The sequence below is a fragment of the Streptopelia decaocto genome (genome assembly GCF_964273445.1).
Source record: "Streptopelia decaocto genome assembly, chromosome: 2".
Classification (NCBI taxonomy): domain Eukaryota; kingdom Metazoa; phylum Chordata; class Aves; order Columbiformes; family Columbidae; genus Streptopelia; species Streptopelia decaocto.
In genome coordinates, this window is record NC_138655.1 from 163,029,738 (window position 1) to 163,047,122 (window position 17,385).

The 17,385-nt window shown below is 63.1% G+C and overlaps 1 protein-coding gene and 1 long non-coding RNA gene across 2 annotated transcripts; both read left to right on the forward strand.

Moving 5' to 3' along the window:
• The first annotated feature begins 257 nt into the window (after positions 1–257).
• On the forward strand, positions 258–3,315 carry LOC309435930. Its single transcript, XR_014183245.1, has 5 exons — positions 258–446; positions 791–861; positions 2,259–2,329; positions 2,949–3,030; positions 3,172–3,315. It is a non-coding gene; the product is annotated as an uncharacterized lncRNA (long non-coding RNA).
• Positions 3,316–3,402: 87 nt separating this feature from the next.
• Positions 3,403–16,985, forward strand: MYO1G (myosin IG). The gene is made up of 22 exons (XM_082045438.1): positions 3,403–3,691; positions 5,079–5,287; positions 5,374–5,467; positions 6,358–6,523; positions 6,615–6,668; positions 7,350–7,445; positions 7,520–7,630; positions 8,686–8,910; positions 8,982–9,127; positions 9,641–9,755; positions 10,600–10,770; positions 10,842–10,912; positions 12,042–12,116; positions 12,217–12,349; positions 13,054–13,220; positions 13,291–13,498; positions 14,118–14,341; positions 15,227–15,371; positions 15,450–15,554; positions 15,638–15,751; positions 16,450–16,604; positions 16,678–16,985. Exons 1-22 carry the CDS (start codon positions 3,405–3,407, stop codon positions 16,832–16,834), a joined length of 3,228 nt encoding a protein of 1,075 aa, XP_081901564.1. The 5' UTR covers positions 3,403–3,404; the 3' UTR covers positions 16,835–16,985.
• Positions 16,986–17,385: the final 400 nt, after the last annotated feature.

Sequence of the window (17,385 nt, forward strand, 5' to 3'; positions counted from 1 at the left end):
CCACCCGCCCTCTATGCGAATTGAAAAGAAGCGGGTGATATGCCCCCGCCCACCCGCCTGGCCACGCCCACTCTGTCTGTTGGCTCCGCCCCGCTTATCATAGTCTCTCTGTGTGCGTGTAGCCACGCCTACCTCTGGTTGACCCCGCCCCTCATCCTGGCCCCGCCCAACCCAGCTCCCGCGCATGCGCTGATCCCTGCGGAGGAGCCCCCGCCGCCAGGTGGCGCTGCTCCACGACGCCCCGCGCTGACGTCACACGCCGGCGCGGGCGGGGCAGTCAAGCATGGCGGCGACAGCGGGTCGGGAGGATGGCGTGACTCGGGCCCATCCGCCGCCATCCGCCGCCATCCGCCACCGGAGCCGCCCCGACGGACCGGGACAGGGGCGGGGACTCCCCGGGACAGCGCGGGACGGGGCGATGGCCCCTCAGCGGACCCCGCCGTGAGGTGCCGTGGTGCATGCCGGGATGGGTAGTTCCTCACAGGCCGCATGTGTCCGCCGGGGCCGCCCCGGGGAAAACGGGGCTCACCGGGGGTGCGTGTCCCGCGGTCCCCCCTCCCTTCCCCTCCGCAGGCGTCCAGCGTGGGGGGGCCTGGCGTGGCCCCCGCCATTCCTGCAGCGCCTGCCAGAGCAGCCCCGGGGCGGTTTGAGGCCCCTCCTCGCTATTTCGAGGGGGGGTTATAGAAACCCCGGACACCCCCGTGTCCTGGAGGCGGCGAGGGGCGGTGGGGGGAGCCCCGCGGGCTGCGGTCACTGCCGGATCTGCTGATACCGGTGTCTCCCTCTCCAGTTACAGGTTCTGACCCCGACGATGGGTTTAAGAAACTGCGATGGGTGTAAGAAGCTGCTGGAAATGAGGAGGTGGGTTCAACCGGCCTGTCCTGGGGGATCTGTGTTCTGCACTCCCCTCCGAGATCATAATTAGCCAAAATTCTGTAATTAGCTCTGCCAAACCACTTTAACCACTGCATAAGCCTCTCTGAGGGCTGACATCCCACCCCAGAGCTGTGTCCCCACATCGGTTTGTGCTCCGGCTGCTGTGGGGCAGGAGCAGGTGACACCATGGCTGTGACTCCCAGCTGTCCTCTTGTCACCCCGCGCTCCCCTGGGTGGGGAAAAGTTCATGAAATAGAACAAGGGCAAGTGTAGAGTCTTGAATCTGGGCAGGAACAACCCCAGGTTCCAGTGTAAGTTGGTGAATGAGCTGTTGGAGAGCAGTGTAGGGAAAGGGAGCTGAGGGTCCTGGGGACAGCAGGGTGACCATGAGCCAGCACTGGGCCCTTGTGGCCAGGAAGCCAATGGGACCTGGGGTGGGTTAGAAGGGGGTGGTCAGTAGGTCCGAGAGGTTCTCCTGCCCCTCTGCTCTGCCCTGGGGAGACCACACCTGGAATCTTGTGTCCAGGTGTGGCCCCTCAGTTCCAGCAGGACAGGGAACTGCTGCAGAGAGTCCAGCGCAGCCACCAAGATGCTGCAGGGAGTGGAGCATCTCCCGTGTGAGGAAAGGCTGAGGGAGCTGGGGCTCTGGAGCTGGACAAGAGGACACTGAGGGGGGACTCATTGCTGGGGATCAAGATGGAAAGGGGGAGTGTCAGGAGAATGGAGCCAGGCTCTTCTGGTGACAACCAGGGACAGGACAAGGGGCAATGGGTGCAAACTGGAACACAGGAGGTTCCACTTGAATTTAAGAAGCAACTTGTTTGGGGTGAGGGTGGCAGAGCCTGGCCCAGGCTGCCCAGGGGGGTTGTGGAGTCTCCTTCTCTGCAGACATTCCAACCCCCTGGACACCTTCCTGTGTAACCTCAGCTGGGTGTTCCTGCTCCATGGGGGGATTGCACGGGATGAGCTTTCCAGGGCCCTTCAACCCCTGACACTCTGGGATTCTCAGGGTGACAGCAACTGCAACTGCTCTGCTGAGGTTCCCCTCACCGACTGACTGAGCCTGGAGACCCTCGCAGCCCGCGGTGCCATCAGCCGCAGCCTCATCCTGTCACCCCACCGCCTTTTATTCGGCAGCCGCTGCCGGTTCAGCCATTTCCGCAGGCGTCCAGCGTGGGGGGGCCTGGCGTGGCCCCCGCCATTCCTGCAACGCCTGCCAGAGCAGCCCCGGGACGGTTTGAGGCCCTTCCCTGCCATGCTGGGGGAGGGTTATAGAAACCCCGGACACCCCCGTGGCCCAGGGGGCGACGAGGGGCGGTGGGGGGAGCCCCGTGGGCTGCGGTCACTTCTGGATCTGCTGATATCCGTGTCTTCCTCTCCAGTTACAGGTTCTCACCCTGACTATGGGTTTAGGAAGCTGCGATGGGTGTAAGAAGCTGCTGGGAACGAGGAGGTGGGTTCAACCGGCCTGTCTGGGGGGGGGTCTGCGTTCCACACTCTCCCCCAAGGTCATAATTAGCCAAAATTCTGTAATTAGCTCTCCCAAACCTCTATAACCACTACATAAGCCTCTCCCGGGGCTGACATCCCACCCCAGAGCTGTGTCCCCGCATTGGTTTGTTGCTGTCGCGGGGCAAGTTCAGGTGATGCTGTGGCCACAAAGTCCCATTCCCGGCTACCCCTTGTCACCCCTCGCTCTGGTTGTACCTTGCTGGGTACAACTCTGGCGATCTGGAAGGACACAAGAATCCACCGGCAATGAGGAGGTGGGTTCAACTGGCCCATCCTCTCGTCAATAGCCAAATTCTGCCTAACTAGCTCTGCCAAACCCCGGCACAAAGGTCTTGTCCCCTCATTAAGCCACCGAGTCTCTCAGGGCTGAAATCCCACTGCGGGGGACATCTGGAGTGACCCCCCATTCCAGTTTGTGGCCCACGCGCTCGTGGGTGCGTAATTAATCCGGCTAATTAAGCATTCAGTCAAACGAGCAGCAGTGAGGGAGTATCTTCCCCTGCGCCCCGGGACAGGTTGGAGGCGGCAGCTTTTATTGACTCTTTTTCCTTCAAATTTAGGTGAAAATCTGGTAGATCGTCCATTTTTGGAAGAACTGGATGGTAGCTCCCGAAGAAGCTCGCCACGTTCCTTGCTTGCTCGGTAAGGAGGTTTGACTTACTGGGCTTTACTGGGAATACTGGTGAGCGCTGGTTTGCCACGATAACAAGTGAAGCAGTGAAATTTATATCCTGGTGGTGCCATAATTCTCATTTCTTGACATTTCCCCTCGTTCTTTTCCAGCTGAACGCCGGCACGGGGTCCCCAGTCCGACACTCCTCACTTGGCTTGTCCTTCCCAGAGCTCCCAGTTACACCAGCCTTTTAACTGGGGATACTGGGCTGACAACGGGTGATGCCAGCATCTCAATAAATAACTGATTTCCCACTGGGTTTTTGGTACGGTGACAAATTTGGGGACACCGTGGTGCTCCTGCAGGGTGCAGCAGCCCCATGGCATGTCCCACCACGCCGGTGATGGTCAATGTCAACCCTTGGGGTGCACGGCCACAAATGGGGCTGTCCCCAGCCCCGGAGGAGGTGACGATGACAATGACAGAGCGGGTGTTCCCTGTCCCCCCGCGCCTGCGCGGCGGGCTCGGCGGCTCGTTGGCGGCGCAGGAAACCGCCAGCGCGCCCAGGGGGGAAGTGGGTGCCGGCGGGCGCGGCATGGCGGAGCTGGAGGGTCCCGAATTCGGCAAAGCCGACTTCGTCCTGCTGGACGAGGTGACCATGGAGCAGTTCCTGGAGAACCTGCGCCTGCGGTAGGGGACGGGGGACACCGGGGCGGTGGACGCGGCAGTGGGGACACCCCAAAGTGCTGCTGCGGCATCCCCGGGCGTGGCACTGGGTGTGGTGGGTCCCAGTGATGCGGTATGAGACCCCACGGCAGCATCTGCACCCTGGGGGTGCTGGTGTGGGGACAATGGGGGTACCGGGGACCCCGAGTCCCACGGGGGATGCGGAAGCGCCTGGCGCCAAACCCCAGCACTGCAGGAAACGCCCGGGTGGTGCCTGTGGCTGGGGGGAAACTGAGGCACAGCCGCGCCCAAGGTGGGGGGGGGGTCTGGGGGATATAGGGGTGCGCACCCCAAAACTGTGTGTCCCACCTGTGGGTCCCCCACACTTTTTGCCTGCTCCTGCACCCACAGGTGCTGCTTGCAGGAAGAGCCACTGCCCCATGGCGTGGAGCCCTGGGGGGGTCTCACCCTGCCCCACAGAAAGGCACCCCACAGGGTGCTGCCCCATGGCACCCCACAGGATGTCATCCCACCCAATGATGCAGCAACCCACAGAATGTGCATCCTGCCCGGTAGCACAGCACCCCACAGAGAATCATTCTGCCCTATGGCAGAGCACAGCACCCTGCGGAGGGCCATCCCACAGCTCAGCACTGTCAGAATGAGCATTCTGCCCCATAGCACAGCACCATCCTGCCCTTGGTACAGCACCCCACAGAGAACCATGCCACCCAATGGGTGCCATCCTGCCCCATGGCACAGCACCCCACAGAATGTGCATCCTGCCCCGGGGCACAGCACCCTGCAGGGTGCTATCACACCCCATGGCACAGCACCCCACTGTGTTCATCCTGCCCCATAGCATGATGTGCCCTACAGAGCAGCACCCTGCCCCATAGCACAGTGCCCTGCGAGGTGCCACCCCACAGAGCACCATCCCAGCCTGTGGCACAGCACCCAACAGAATGTGCATCTTGTCCCATAGCACAGCACCCTACAAGGTGGCATCCCATGGCACAGCACCCCACAGGGTGCCACCCCACTGCACCATCCTGCCCCATGGGGCAGGGTGCTGTCCTGCCCCACAGAAGAGCACCCTGCAGGGTGTCACCCCACCCCATGGCACAGCACCCAACAGAGTCTGCATCTTGCCCCATGGCACAGGATGCTGTCTCACTCCATGGCACAGCACCCCACAGAATGTGCATCCTGCCCCATAGCACAGCACCCTACGAGGTGCCACCCCCCAGAACCCTCCTGCCCCATGGCACAAGGTGCCACCCCACAGCCAAGCACTCTGCAGGGTGTCACCCCATAGCACAGCACCCTACAAGGTGCCACCCCATGGCACAGCACCCCACAGGGTGCCCCCTAGCCCCACTGCCTGCCCCACGGCCGCCCCTCTGCGCAGGTTCTCGCAGGGCCGCATCTACACGTACATCGGGGAGGTGGTGGTGGCGGTGAACCCGTACCGGGCGCTGGCGCTGTACGGCGCGCCGATGGTGGAGCGCTACCGCGGCCGCGAGCTCTACGAGCGCCCGCCGCACCTCTTCGCCCTGGCCGACGCCGCCTACAAGGCCATGAAGCGCCGCGCCAAGGACACCTGCATCGTCATCTCGGGTAGGGCTGGCGGTGATTTTTTGGGGTGGGGGGCACCCTTGGGTGGGTGGCACCCACCCTCACCCAGCCCCTGTTCTCCCCGCCAGGCGAGAGCGGGGCGGGCAAGACAGAGGCCAGCAAGTACATCATGCAGTACATCGCCGCCATCACCAACCCCAGCCAGCGCGCCGAGGTGGAGAGGTGGGTCCGGCCCCACGGCGCCGTGGGGCGGGAGGGCTGGGGGCTGGAGTATAGACCCTGTGGCCTGCCAGCTCTGGGCTGGGGGGGAATCAGGGGTGTCCTATGCCTGTGGGGTGATCCTTGGGGGCCCCATGCTTATAGATAAGGTCTGGGGCAACTAGGGGTAACCCATGGCTGTGGGGTGGTTCTGGGGTGCCCTATGGCCATTGAGATGGTGTGGGGTGACCAGGGTGCCCCATAAGGCTGTGGGGTGGGTTGACCTGGGTGCCCCGTGCGTGTAGTGATGATATGGGGCAAGCAGGGGTGCCCCATAGCTGTGGGTTGGTCCTGAGGTTCCTGGGGTGGCCCTGGCCATAGAGAAGATCTGAGGTGACATGAGGCGCCCCATGGGGCTGTGGGATGGTCCTGGAAGGTCCTGGGGTGCCCCATGCCCATAGGGATGATGTGGGGCAACCAGGAGTGCCCCATAGCTGTGGGTTGGTCCTGAGGTTCCTGGGGTGGCCCTGGCCATAGAGAAGATCTGAGGTGACATGGGGTGCCCCATGGGGCTGTGGGGGTGCTCGTGGAAGGTCCTGAGGTGCCCCATGCCCATAGGGATGATGTGGGGCAACCAGGAGTGCCCCATGTCTGTGGGGTGGTCCTGGGGGAGCTGGTGTGCCCCATGTCCAGAGAGATGTTGTGGGAGAGAGCAGGGTGGCACATGGACCTGTGGGGTGGAGTGGAGGGACCAGGGGGCCTCATGGCTTTGGGGTGGTCCTGGGGTGCCCCATGGCCATAGAGATGGGGTGGGAAGAGCAGGGGTGCCGTGTCCTGTGTCCATCCGTGAGGTTGCAGCCCCATAGTGCTGTGCCACGCCGTGCCATGGTGTGCCATGCCGTGCCACCACCCAGGGTGAAGAACGTGCTGCTCAAGTCCAACTGCGTCCTGGAGGCCTTCGGCAACGCCAAAACCAACCGCAACGACAACTCCAGCCGCTTCGGCAAGTACATGGACATCAACTTTGACTTCAAGGGCGACCCCACCGGCGGGCACATCCACAACTACCTCCTGGAGAAGGTGTGGGAGGGGTTGTGGGCGGGGCCATGGGCAGGTGGGTGCTGGTCTCACCTGGGCACCACCCGGCACCCACTCCCTGCTCCTCTTCTAGTCCCGGATCCTCCAGCAGCAACCGGGAGAGAGGAACTTCCATGCCTTCTACCAGGTGGGATGGGATGGGATGGGATCAGGAGGTTGGGATGGGACAGATGGGGTGTGATCCTTGGGATGAGATGGGGATGGGATGGGGCCAGAGTGGGTGGGCTGAGAAGATTAGGGTGGAACAAATGAGATCTGTGAGATGAATGGGATAGGATGGGGTGAGATGGGATGGGATCTATGGGGTAGGATCTATGGGGTGGCGGTGGGATGAAAAGGTTGGGATGGGATGGACGGGATGGGACAGATAGGTTGGATGTGATCTATGGGATGAGATGGGGATGGGATAGGATGGATGGGATCTATAGAATAGGATCAATGGGATGGATTGGATGGAATGGATGGGATCTACAGGATAGGATCAATGGGATGGATGGGATCTATAGGATAGGATCGATGGGATGGATGGAATGGGTGGGATCTACAGGATAGGATCAATGGGATGGATGGGATCTATAGGATAGAATCGATGGGATGGATGGAATGGAATGGATGGGATCTACAGGATAGGATCAATGGGATGGATGGGATCTATGTGATAGGAATGGATGTGAAAGGGATAGATGGGGATGGGGCAAATGGGATAAAAGGGACAGCGTACGGGGACACAGACCCACACCAGCCAGACTGGGGGGGCAGCAGGCTGGGGTTCCCCCCACCTCATGGTGCTGCCCCCCCTGCCCCACAGCTGCTGCTGGGCGCCCCCCAGGCGCTGCTGAGCTCGCTGCACCTCTGCCGGGACCCCCGCACCTACCGCTACACCCGGGAGGGAGCCCCCGCCTGCGTGAGTGCGGGGACACAGGGCCAGGGTGGGGGACAGGGGTGTCCCCAGCCCCTGACACCCCGTCCTGTCCCCAGGAGGAGGATGCGGGCGGGTACCGCGCGGTGGAGGAGGCGCTGGGCATCATCGGCTTCTCCCCTGAGGAGGTGGGGACCCTGTGGCGGGTCCTGGCGGCCATTCTGCTCCTGGTGAGACCCTGTGGTGACCCCCCTGCACCAGTACACCCCCCCCGCACCAGTACACCCCCCCCGCACCAGTATGGCCCCTCCTGCACCAGTACACCCCCCCTGCACCGGTATGGCCCCTCCTGCACCAGTACACCCCCCCCGCACCAGTATGGCCCCTCCTGCACCAGTACACCCCCCCGCACCAGTACACCCCCCCTGCACCAGTACACCCCCCCTGCACCAGTATGGCCCCCCCTGCACCAGTACACCCCCCTGCACCAGTACACCCCCCTGCACCAGTACACCCCCCCTGCACCAGTACACCCCCCCGCACCAGTATGGCCCCTCCTGCACCAGTACACCTGCACACCAGTATGGGCCAGTCCAGCCCAACGCAACCCAGCATGGCCCAGCCCAGCCCAATATGAACCAGTATGGCATGGCACAGCCCAATACAGACCAGTACAGCGCAATGCAACCCAGCATGGCCCAGCCCAGCGCAATAGGAGCCAGTATGGCATGGCACAGCCCAATACAGACCAGTACAGCGCAATGCAACCCAGCATGGCCCAGCCCAGCCCAATACGAACCAGCATGGCATGGCACAGCCCAATACAGACCAGTACAGCCCAATGCAACCCAGCATGGCCCAGCCCAGCCCAATAGGAACCAGTATGGCATGGCACAGCCCAATACAGACCAGTACAGCCCAATGCAACCCAGCATGGCCCAGCCCAGCCCAATACAAACCAGTGCAACCCAGCATGGCCCAGCACAGCCCAGTACAAACCAGTACAGCCGAATTCAACCCAGCATGGCCCAGCCCAGCTCAATACAAACTAGTATAGCCCAGTACAGCCCAATACAAACCAGTACAGCCCAATGCAACCCAGCACAGCCCAGCAATGTCCCAGCACAGCCCAGCTCAGCCCAGTACAAACCAGTAGAGCCCTGCATGGCCCAGCTCAGCCCATGAAACAGCAGGGGCTGGTGCCAGGGCACCCCATCCCCTTCCTGGGGGGCTCCTGGGTGTCCCCCACCTACACCCACCAAGGTGGCTTTGTGGGGCACCCCAGGGCAACATCCAGTTCACGGTGGAGGGCGAGGTGACCACGGCGGAGGACACGGCCGTGGTGGAGGACATGGCAGCGGTGACGGCACTGGCGGAGCTGACGGCCACAGCCCCCGGGTGCCTGCACCAGGCGCTGCTCACCCGCACCGTGGCGGCCGGCGGCGGCGAGCTGATCGAGAAGGGCCACAGCCCCCGGGAAGCCGCCTATGCCCGGGACGCCTGCGCCAAGGTAGGGAGGGGACACAGGGTGACACCCACCACAGCACCCTTGGGTGGCTGTCACGCTGTCCCTGTCCCCAGGCCATCTACGAGCGGCTCTTCTGCTGGATCGTGGGGCGCATCAACGCCAGCATCGCGGCCCGCGGCTACGACGCTCGTCTGCACGGCAAGAGCACCGTCATCGGCGTCCTCGACATCTACGGCTTCGAGATCTTCGACACCAACAGGTGAGCTGGCCCAAGGGTTGGGGGGGGACATGGGGACACGTGGAGGGGACAGGAGCTGGGAGGGATGTGGTGAGAGGACTAGAGATGGGAAGGATGTGTGGAGGGATCGGGGGACACATGGAGGGGACAGGACCTGGGAGAGACATTTCAGGGGGATTTGGGATGGGAATGATGTGTGGAGGGGACACGGGGACACCTGGGAGAGACACATGGAGGCAACAGGACCTGGGAGGGACACAGGGAGGTGACAGGGGTTGGGGGAAGGCCTGGGGGGAACAGAGGTCCAGGAGGGACCCGTGGAGGTGACAGGACCCAGGAGGGACACATGGAAATGACAGGGCTTGAGAGGGACCCATGGAGGGAATGGGACACAGGATGGGGACATGGAGGGACAAGACCACAAGGAACCCATGGAGGGACAGGAGCAGGTCCCCAGCAGGGCCATGGGGCAGGAGGTGCAGGGGACATGGCATGGGACCGGGTGACAGGGGCTGTCCTGTCCCCCTGTCCCAGCTTTGAGCAGTTCTGCATCAACTACTGCAACGAGAAGCTGCAGCAGCTCTTCATCGAACTGGTGCTGCGGCAGGAGCAGGAGGAGTATCAGCGGGAGGGCATCACCTGGCAGAGCGTGAGGGGACAGGGGACATGGGGACATGGGGGACATGGCATTGCCTGGCAGAGCGTGACGGGACGGGAACATGGGGGGAAGATGGGGAGGACAGGGGGACATTGGCTGGCAGAACACAAGTGGACACAGGGACATGGGAGGACATGGGGGCATCACCTGGCAGTGTGTGAGGAGACATGGGGGCATCACCTGGCAGTGTGTGAGGGGACACAGGGACATGGAGGGGACATGAGGACATCACCTGGTAGCACACAAGGGCATGGGGGAGATGTGAGGGGAAAGGGGGGACATGATGGAACATGCTATCACCTGGCAGAGCGTAAGGAAACACACTGGGGCATGGAGGGACATGGGGACATCACCTGGCAAAGCGCAGGAGGACATGGGGACATCACTTTGCAGAGCATGAGGGCCTTGGGGAAAACAGGGGGACATGGAGGGACATGGGGGACATCAGTTTGCAGAGCACAAGGGCCTTGGGGAAAACAGGGGGACATGGGGGGACATGGGAGCATCATTTGGCAGAGCTTGGGAGGACATGGTGGAACAGGGGGGACATGGCCTGGCAAAGCTTGGGGGACAGGGGACATGGGTGGCACCACCTGGCAGAGCATGGGGCACTTGGGGGGGCACAGGGGACACACAGGGACATTGCCTGGCAGAGAGTGAGCAGCTTGGGGGGACCTGGAGGGGGACACGGGGCCATCACCTGGCAGAGCTCGGGGAACGGGAGGGCATGGGTGACATCACCTGGCAGGGCCAGATTTTGGTTTACACGGGCACAATTCAGGGTGCCTCAGGGGGGGAAATTTGGGGTGCCCACCCCCCCACATTGCCCCCTCAGATTGAATACTTCAGCAACGAGCCCATCGTGGCGCTGGTGGAGCAGCCGCACCGCGGGGTGCTGGCGCTGCTGGACGAGGCGTGCCTGGCCGCGGGGACCGTCACCGACCCGCTCTTCCTGGCCTCCATGGATGCCCGCCTGGGCCACCACCCCCACTACACCAGCCGCAAGGTGAGCTGGGGGGGTCGGGGGGAGCGACAGGGGATACACGGCTTGGGGATTGACACCCCTGTGCCCCCCAGCTCTGCCCCACGGACAAGACCATGGAGTTCGACCGGGATTTCCGCATCAAGCACTACGCTGGAGATGTCACGTAAGGGGGATGTGGGGGGGACATGTGGGAGATGGGGGGGGCTGTGGGTGTCAGTGGGTGGCCATGGGGCTCGGGGGCACCATGGAGGACTTTGGGAGGGCTTGAAGAACCATGAGGGGCGCAGTTGGGACGATGGGGCTAGAGGGACTCTTGGGGGTGTATGGTTGACTATGAGGCCTTGGAGAACCATGGTGGACCATGGGGGTGTCATAGGACTCTGGGGGTCTTGAGTGACCATGAGAGGTGGTTTGGGGTCATGAGGGACCATGGGGAAGGCACTTGGGACCAGGGGGCTAGAGGGGCTCTTGGGAGTCTATGGTTGACCATGAGGCCTTGGAGAACCATGGTGGACCATGGGGGAGCCTGGGGGTGTCATAGGACTTTGGGGGTCTTGAGGGACCATGGGAGGTGTTTTGGGGTCATGGGGAACCTTGGGAGGGCATGGGGAGGCACTTGGGACCATGAGGCTACAGGGATTCTTGGACATCTATGGTTGACCATGAAGCCTTAGAGAACCATGAGGGGGTCATGGGACTGTGGGGGGACTTCAGGGGCCCTGAGATGCAGTCTGGGGTCATGGGGGACCATGAGGAAGGCACTTGGGACTGGCTAGACTGGCTCTTGGGGGTCTGTGGTTGACCATGAAACCTTGGAGAACCATGGTGGACCATGGCAGGGTCATGGGACTGTGGGGGATTTTGAAGGACCGCAGGAGATGGTTTGGGGTCATCAGGGATCATTGGGCTGTAGTGATCATGGGAACCATGGGAGACTGGTGAGGCGATCAGTTGGGGGCCACGGAGATCTGTGGGGGCCACTGTGGGTGATCTTGTGGACATGAGGGACCTTGGGAGGGCATGGTGACCACTGAGGGCCACAGGAGCCCCTGAGGGATTCTGCAGTGGCCTTGGTTGGCCATGGGGCTTTGAGGACCATGGGGCATTGTGAGGACCATGGGGGACCATGGGTGACCATGGGTGACAGAGTTGGGGAACTCCGTCCATGAGCGCGAACCCCACAGCCCCATGGCCTCCATGGGTGTCCCCAGGGCCACATGTCACCTCTGCGTGGGGCCGGGTGGCCCCGGCAGCCCTTGGGCCACCCCCAATGTGGTGTCCCCATCCCTCAGGTACTCAGTGGAGGGTTTCCTGGACAAGAACAAGGACACGCTCTTCCAGGACTTCAAACGGCTCTTCTACAACAGGTTGGGGACACAGGGGACATAGGCCGGGGGTTGGTTGCACAGCTGTGGGGTGGGAGTGGAGTGGCCGGTGCTGCCAGCCCCATGCCAGCGCTGTCCCCAGCACGGACCCGGTGCTACGTGCCATGTGGCCCGACGGCGAGCAGAGCATCACCGAGGTCACCAAGCGCCCGCTGACTGCCGGGACACTCTTCAAGAACTCCATGGTGGCCCTGGTGGAGAACCTCGCCTCCAAGGTAGGGGACAGGGACAGCCGGGCACGTCTGCACCAGTGTCACATGTCCCCATGGCAGGTGGACATGTCCCCAGCCCATCTTGGTGTGTCCCTGTGGCAGCTGGGCATGGCCTCAAGACACCTCCTGAGCCAGCCAAGCCTGTCCCCAAGACAGCTGAGTGTGTCCCCAAGCCAGCCAAGATGTCCCTGTGCCAGCCTGATGTGTCCCCAGACAGCTAAGAAGTCCCTGAGCTGGCCTAGCATATCCCCAAGCTAGCCAAGATGTCCCTGTGCCATGCAGACATGTCCCTGAGCCAGCTTGGTGTGTCCCCAAGCCAGCCAAGGTGTCCCTGTGCCAGCCTGGTGTGTCCCCAAGCCAGCCAAGATGTCCTTGTGCTATGCAGGCATGTCCCTGAGTGAGCCTGATGTGTCCCCAAACCAGTCAAGATGTCCCTTTGCCAGCCTGGCATGTCCCCAAGCCAGACAAGATGTCCTCAAGCCAGCTTGGAATATCCCCAAGCCAGACAAGATGTGTCAGTATGAGCCTGGTATGTCCCCAAGCCAGCCAAGGTGTCCCTGTGCCAGCCCGGTGTGTCCCTAAGCCACTCAGCCCTCCTGTCACCATGCCACCCATGCCTGGTGCCCTCCCACCTTCCGTGCCCGGAAACCCCCAGCCCTGGCCACCAGTGGTCCTGGTGCCACTGCAGTGCCACCGTGTCCCCGCAGGAGCCCTACTACGTGCGCTGCATCAAACCCAACGACCACAAGTCCCCAACGCTCTTCGACGCCGAGCGCTGTCGGCACCAGGTCTCCTACCTGGGGCTACTGGAGAACGTCCGTGTGCGCCGCGCCGGCTTCGCCTACCGCCAGCCCTACCACCGCTTCCTCCTGCGGTACGCCCCCTGAACGCCCCCGGGACCCCCCAAATGCCCCTGCAGCCCCTCACGCTGCTCCATCCCCCAGGTACAAGATGACCTGCGAGTACACGTGGCCCAACCACCTGATGGCCAGCGACCGAGAGGCCACGCAAGCCCTCCTGGAGCAGCACGGCTTCCAGGATGATGTGGCGTATGGTCACACCAAGGTCTTCATCCGCACGCCCCGCACGCTCGTCTGCCTCGAGCAGGCGCGGGCGCAGCTCATCCCCATCATCGTCCTGCTGCTGCAGAAGGTGTGGGACATGCGTGGGGTGGGTTGGTTTGGTCTCAGCTCTGGGTGACACGGGGTTGGGGGTACACCTGGAGCTGCTGGTGGGGTTTTGGGGAGATCCGTGGGGCCCTGAGCCCCCGTGTTGGGCAGGACAGGGGTCTAGGGGGACACCAGGGCTCTGCCAGCACAAGGAGCTGCTGGTGGGGAAATCCATGAGGCAGTGCCCACCCTGACCCCCGGCACTGGGCAGAACATGGGGTTGGGGACGCCCTGAGCTGCTGGCGGGGTCCTGGGGGGATCCATGGGACAGTGCCCACCCTGGTGCCAGGCAGGACGTGGATTTGGGGGGACACCAGGGTTCTGCCCGGCACTGGGAGCTGCTGGTGGGGTCTGGGGGGGATCCACGGGGCAGTGCCCACCCTGATACCCAGCATTTGGCAGGACATGGGTTTGGGGGAACACCAGGGCTCTGCTGGTACTGGGAGCTGCTGGTGGGGTCCCAGGGGAATCTGTGGGGCAGTGCCCACCCTGATCCCCAGCACTGAGCAGGACACGGGTTTGGGGGGACACCTGGAGCTGCTGGTGGAGTCTGGGGGGGAATCCATGGGGCAGTGCCCACCCTGACCCTTGGCATTACGCAGGCCTGGCGCGGCGCCGTGGCACGCCGGCGCTGCCGGCACCTGCGCGCTGCCTACGCCATCATGGCGTTCTACAAGCGGCAGAAGGTGAGGGCGTACCTGCGGGAGCTGCTGCGGCGCTTCCAGGCTGTCCGCACCCTCCCTGATTTCGGCAAGAGCGTGGAGTGGCCGGAGCCGCCGGCGGTGCTGGCGCGGTTCCAGGAGGCCAGCCAGCGCCTCTTCCGCAGGTACCGGCCTGCGCGATGGGGGACAGGGACATGGGACAGGGATGGGGGCACGGGAACATGGGAAAGGAACATGGTTTGGGAATGTGAGACAGAGATGTGGGATGGGAACATGGGCTGGGGACAGGGACACGGACACAAGAAGGGGACGTGGGATGTGGATGTAGGATGGGGATGCAGGATGGAGTTGCAGACAGGGACAGGGACATGGGACAAGGACACAAGATGGGGATGTGGGCATGGGATGGGGATGCAGGGTGGGGACATGGGGATGCAGGATGGAGTTGCAAACAGGGACAGGGACGTGGGACAAGGACACAAGATGGGGATGTGAGATAGGGACATGGGATGTAGGATTGGAATGTGGGATGGGAACATGAGGTGGGGACAGGGACACAGGACAAGGACACAAGATAGGGATGGGGACATGAGATGGAGATGTGGGACAGGGCTGGGGATGTGGAATAGGAATGTGGGACGAAGACGTGGGTTGGGGACATGGGATGGGGATACAGGATGGAGATGTGGTATTGGGACATGGGATGGTGATGCAGGATGGGGACAGGGACATGGGAGATGCAGGACTGGAATGTGGGTCGGGGACATGGGATGGGGTCACGGACATGAGACAAGGACATGGGATGGGGATGTGGGATGGGGTCAGGGACATGGGACAAGGACATGGGATGGGGACAAGGACAGGGTCAGGGACATGGGATGGGGACAGGGACACAGGACAAAGACACGAGATGGCATGTGAGGTGGGGAGGTGGTTGGGGACATGGGATGGGAATGCAGGGCAGGGATGTGGGACGGGGACACTGGTGGGTGGGTGCATGGGATGTGCCCGTGTGACGGTGACATGACCGCCCCGAGTCCCCCCTGCAGGTGGCGGGCGCGCCAGATCGTGAAGAACATCCCCCCATCGGCTATGGGGCAGCTCCGCGCCAAGGTGGCCGCCATGGAGGCGCTGGGGGGGCTGCGGCGGGACTGGGGCTGCCAGCGCAGCTGGGCACAGGACTACCTCTCCTCGGTAAGGGTGGCTTTGGTGTCCCCGGGGGTGTCACCCGTGCCCCATGCCGTGGTGACCCCCCATCACTGCTCCCCCCAGCCCAGTGAGAACCCAGGGCAGGCGCTGGTCTTCGCCCGCCGTGTCCAGAGCCTCAAGGACAAGGTGCATTTCAGCTCCGTCCTCTTCTCCTGCCACGTCCGTAAGGTGAGTGGGGGGGATCCTGCTCGGCCACCATGTCTGTGTCACCCCCCCCTAGTGTGTCTCCTTACCTGTCCCTGTCCCCACAGATCAACCGTTTCGGGAAGAGCCGGGACCGGGCCATCCTGGTGACGGACCAGCACCTCTACAAGCTGGACCCGCGGCAGCAGTACCGGGTGATGCGGGCGCTGCCCCTCAGCTCTGTGAGTGTCCCCAAACCCACCAGTGTCCCCAGGCCATGGCAGGGGGGCAGAGTCACCCCCTACACCCTGTCCCACTCCTACCCGGAGGCTGGAGATCCCTCCATGGTCCTCATGGCCACACACTGGAGCCGTCTGCGGTGGCACAGGGAGGTCCCCCAGGACAGAGGTGGGATGATGTCCCCACCATGCTGGCCATGCTGTGCTGTCCCCACCATGCTGGCCATGCTGTGTTCTCCCCACCATGTTGGCAGTGCTGTGCTGTCCTCACTGTGCTGTCCCCACTGTGATGTCCCCCCTGTGCTGTCCCCACCACACTGGCCATGCCATACTGTCCCCACTGTGCCGTCCCTGCTGTGTTGTCCCCACCGTGATGTCCCCCCTGTGCTGTCCCCACCACACTGGCCATGCCATACTGTCCCCACTGTACTGTCCCTGCTGTGTTGTCCCCACCGTGATGTCCCCTCCACACTGGCCGTGCTGTGCTGTCCCCATCATGCTGTCCTGACCACACTGTCCTCACCGTGCTGTCCCCACCATGCTGCCCACACCATGCTGGCCATGCTGTGCTGTCCCCACCATGCTGTCCCCACCGTGCTCACCATGACACCTTGGCCACACTGTGTTGCCCATGCCATGTCCCCACTCTCCCCGGCCCTGGGCAGCCCTGGCCGCAGCGGTGACCCTGGCTGTCCCCGCAGGTGACAGGGCTGAGCGTGACGAGCTGCGGGGCGCAGCTGGTGGTGTTCCACACGCGCGGGCAGGAGGAGCTGGCCGTGTGCCTGCACCGCATGCAGCCGCCGGGGGACAACCGCGTGGGCGAGCTGGTGGGCGTCCTGCTGGAGCACTGCCGAGCGTGAGTTGGGGGGCTGTGGGCTGGCGGTTCCCTGTGACCCCCACACACCCCCGTTGACATTGGGGTGTCGCAGGACCAAGCGGGAGCTGCAGGTCCGGGTGTCTGACCGCGTCCAGCTGAGCCTGGGCGGGCGCCGGCGGCTGCTGACGGTGGAGACGCGCCTGGATGTGCCCACCCCTGATTTTGGGAAGAGCCGCGACGGCTTCGTGCTTTACTGGCCTGGGAAATGAGGGAGGGGACAACTCTGTCACCCACCCCCAGCAGCGTCCTGCCCCCACCCTGCCCCGCTGAGGACCCCATGACCCCCAACCGTGTGTCCCCACGGACCCCCCGGGACGATGCCGAAGCTTCTGTGTGTGTTGGGAATAAACAGCTGGATGGGACCCTCGCAGCTCCCGAGGACGCTCGTGTCCCCCAGCTGCTCCAGGATGGGCCTGGGGTCCCCAAAAACTGCCACACAGCATGGGGACCCTGCCAGGGAGGCGGGGGGGGCTGGGGAGGCAGGTTAGCTGCAGTGGGGATGTGACGGGGTGGGATCAATGGGGTGGTGGAGGGGTGTGGATGGAGGTGGGGTGGGATCTATGGGGTGGGATGAGTGGATGGGATGTAATCTCTGGGATGAGGTGGGCTGAGATCTACTGGATAAGGTGGGATGGATGGGACAGGATCAATGGGATCAATGGGGTGGTGGAGGGGTGTGGATGGAGGTGGGGTGGGATCTGTGGGGTGGGATGAGTGGATGGGATGTAATCTCTGGAATGGGGTGGGCTGAGATCTACTG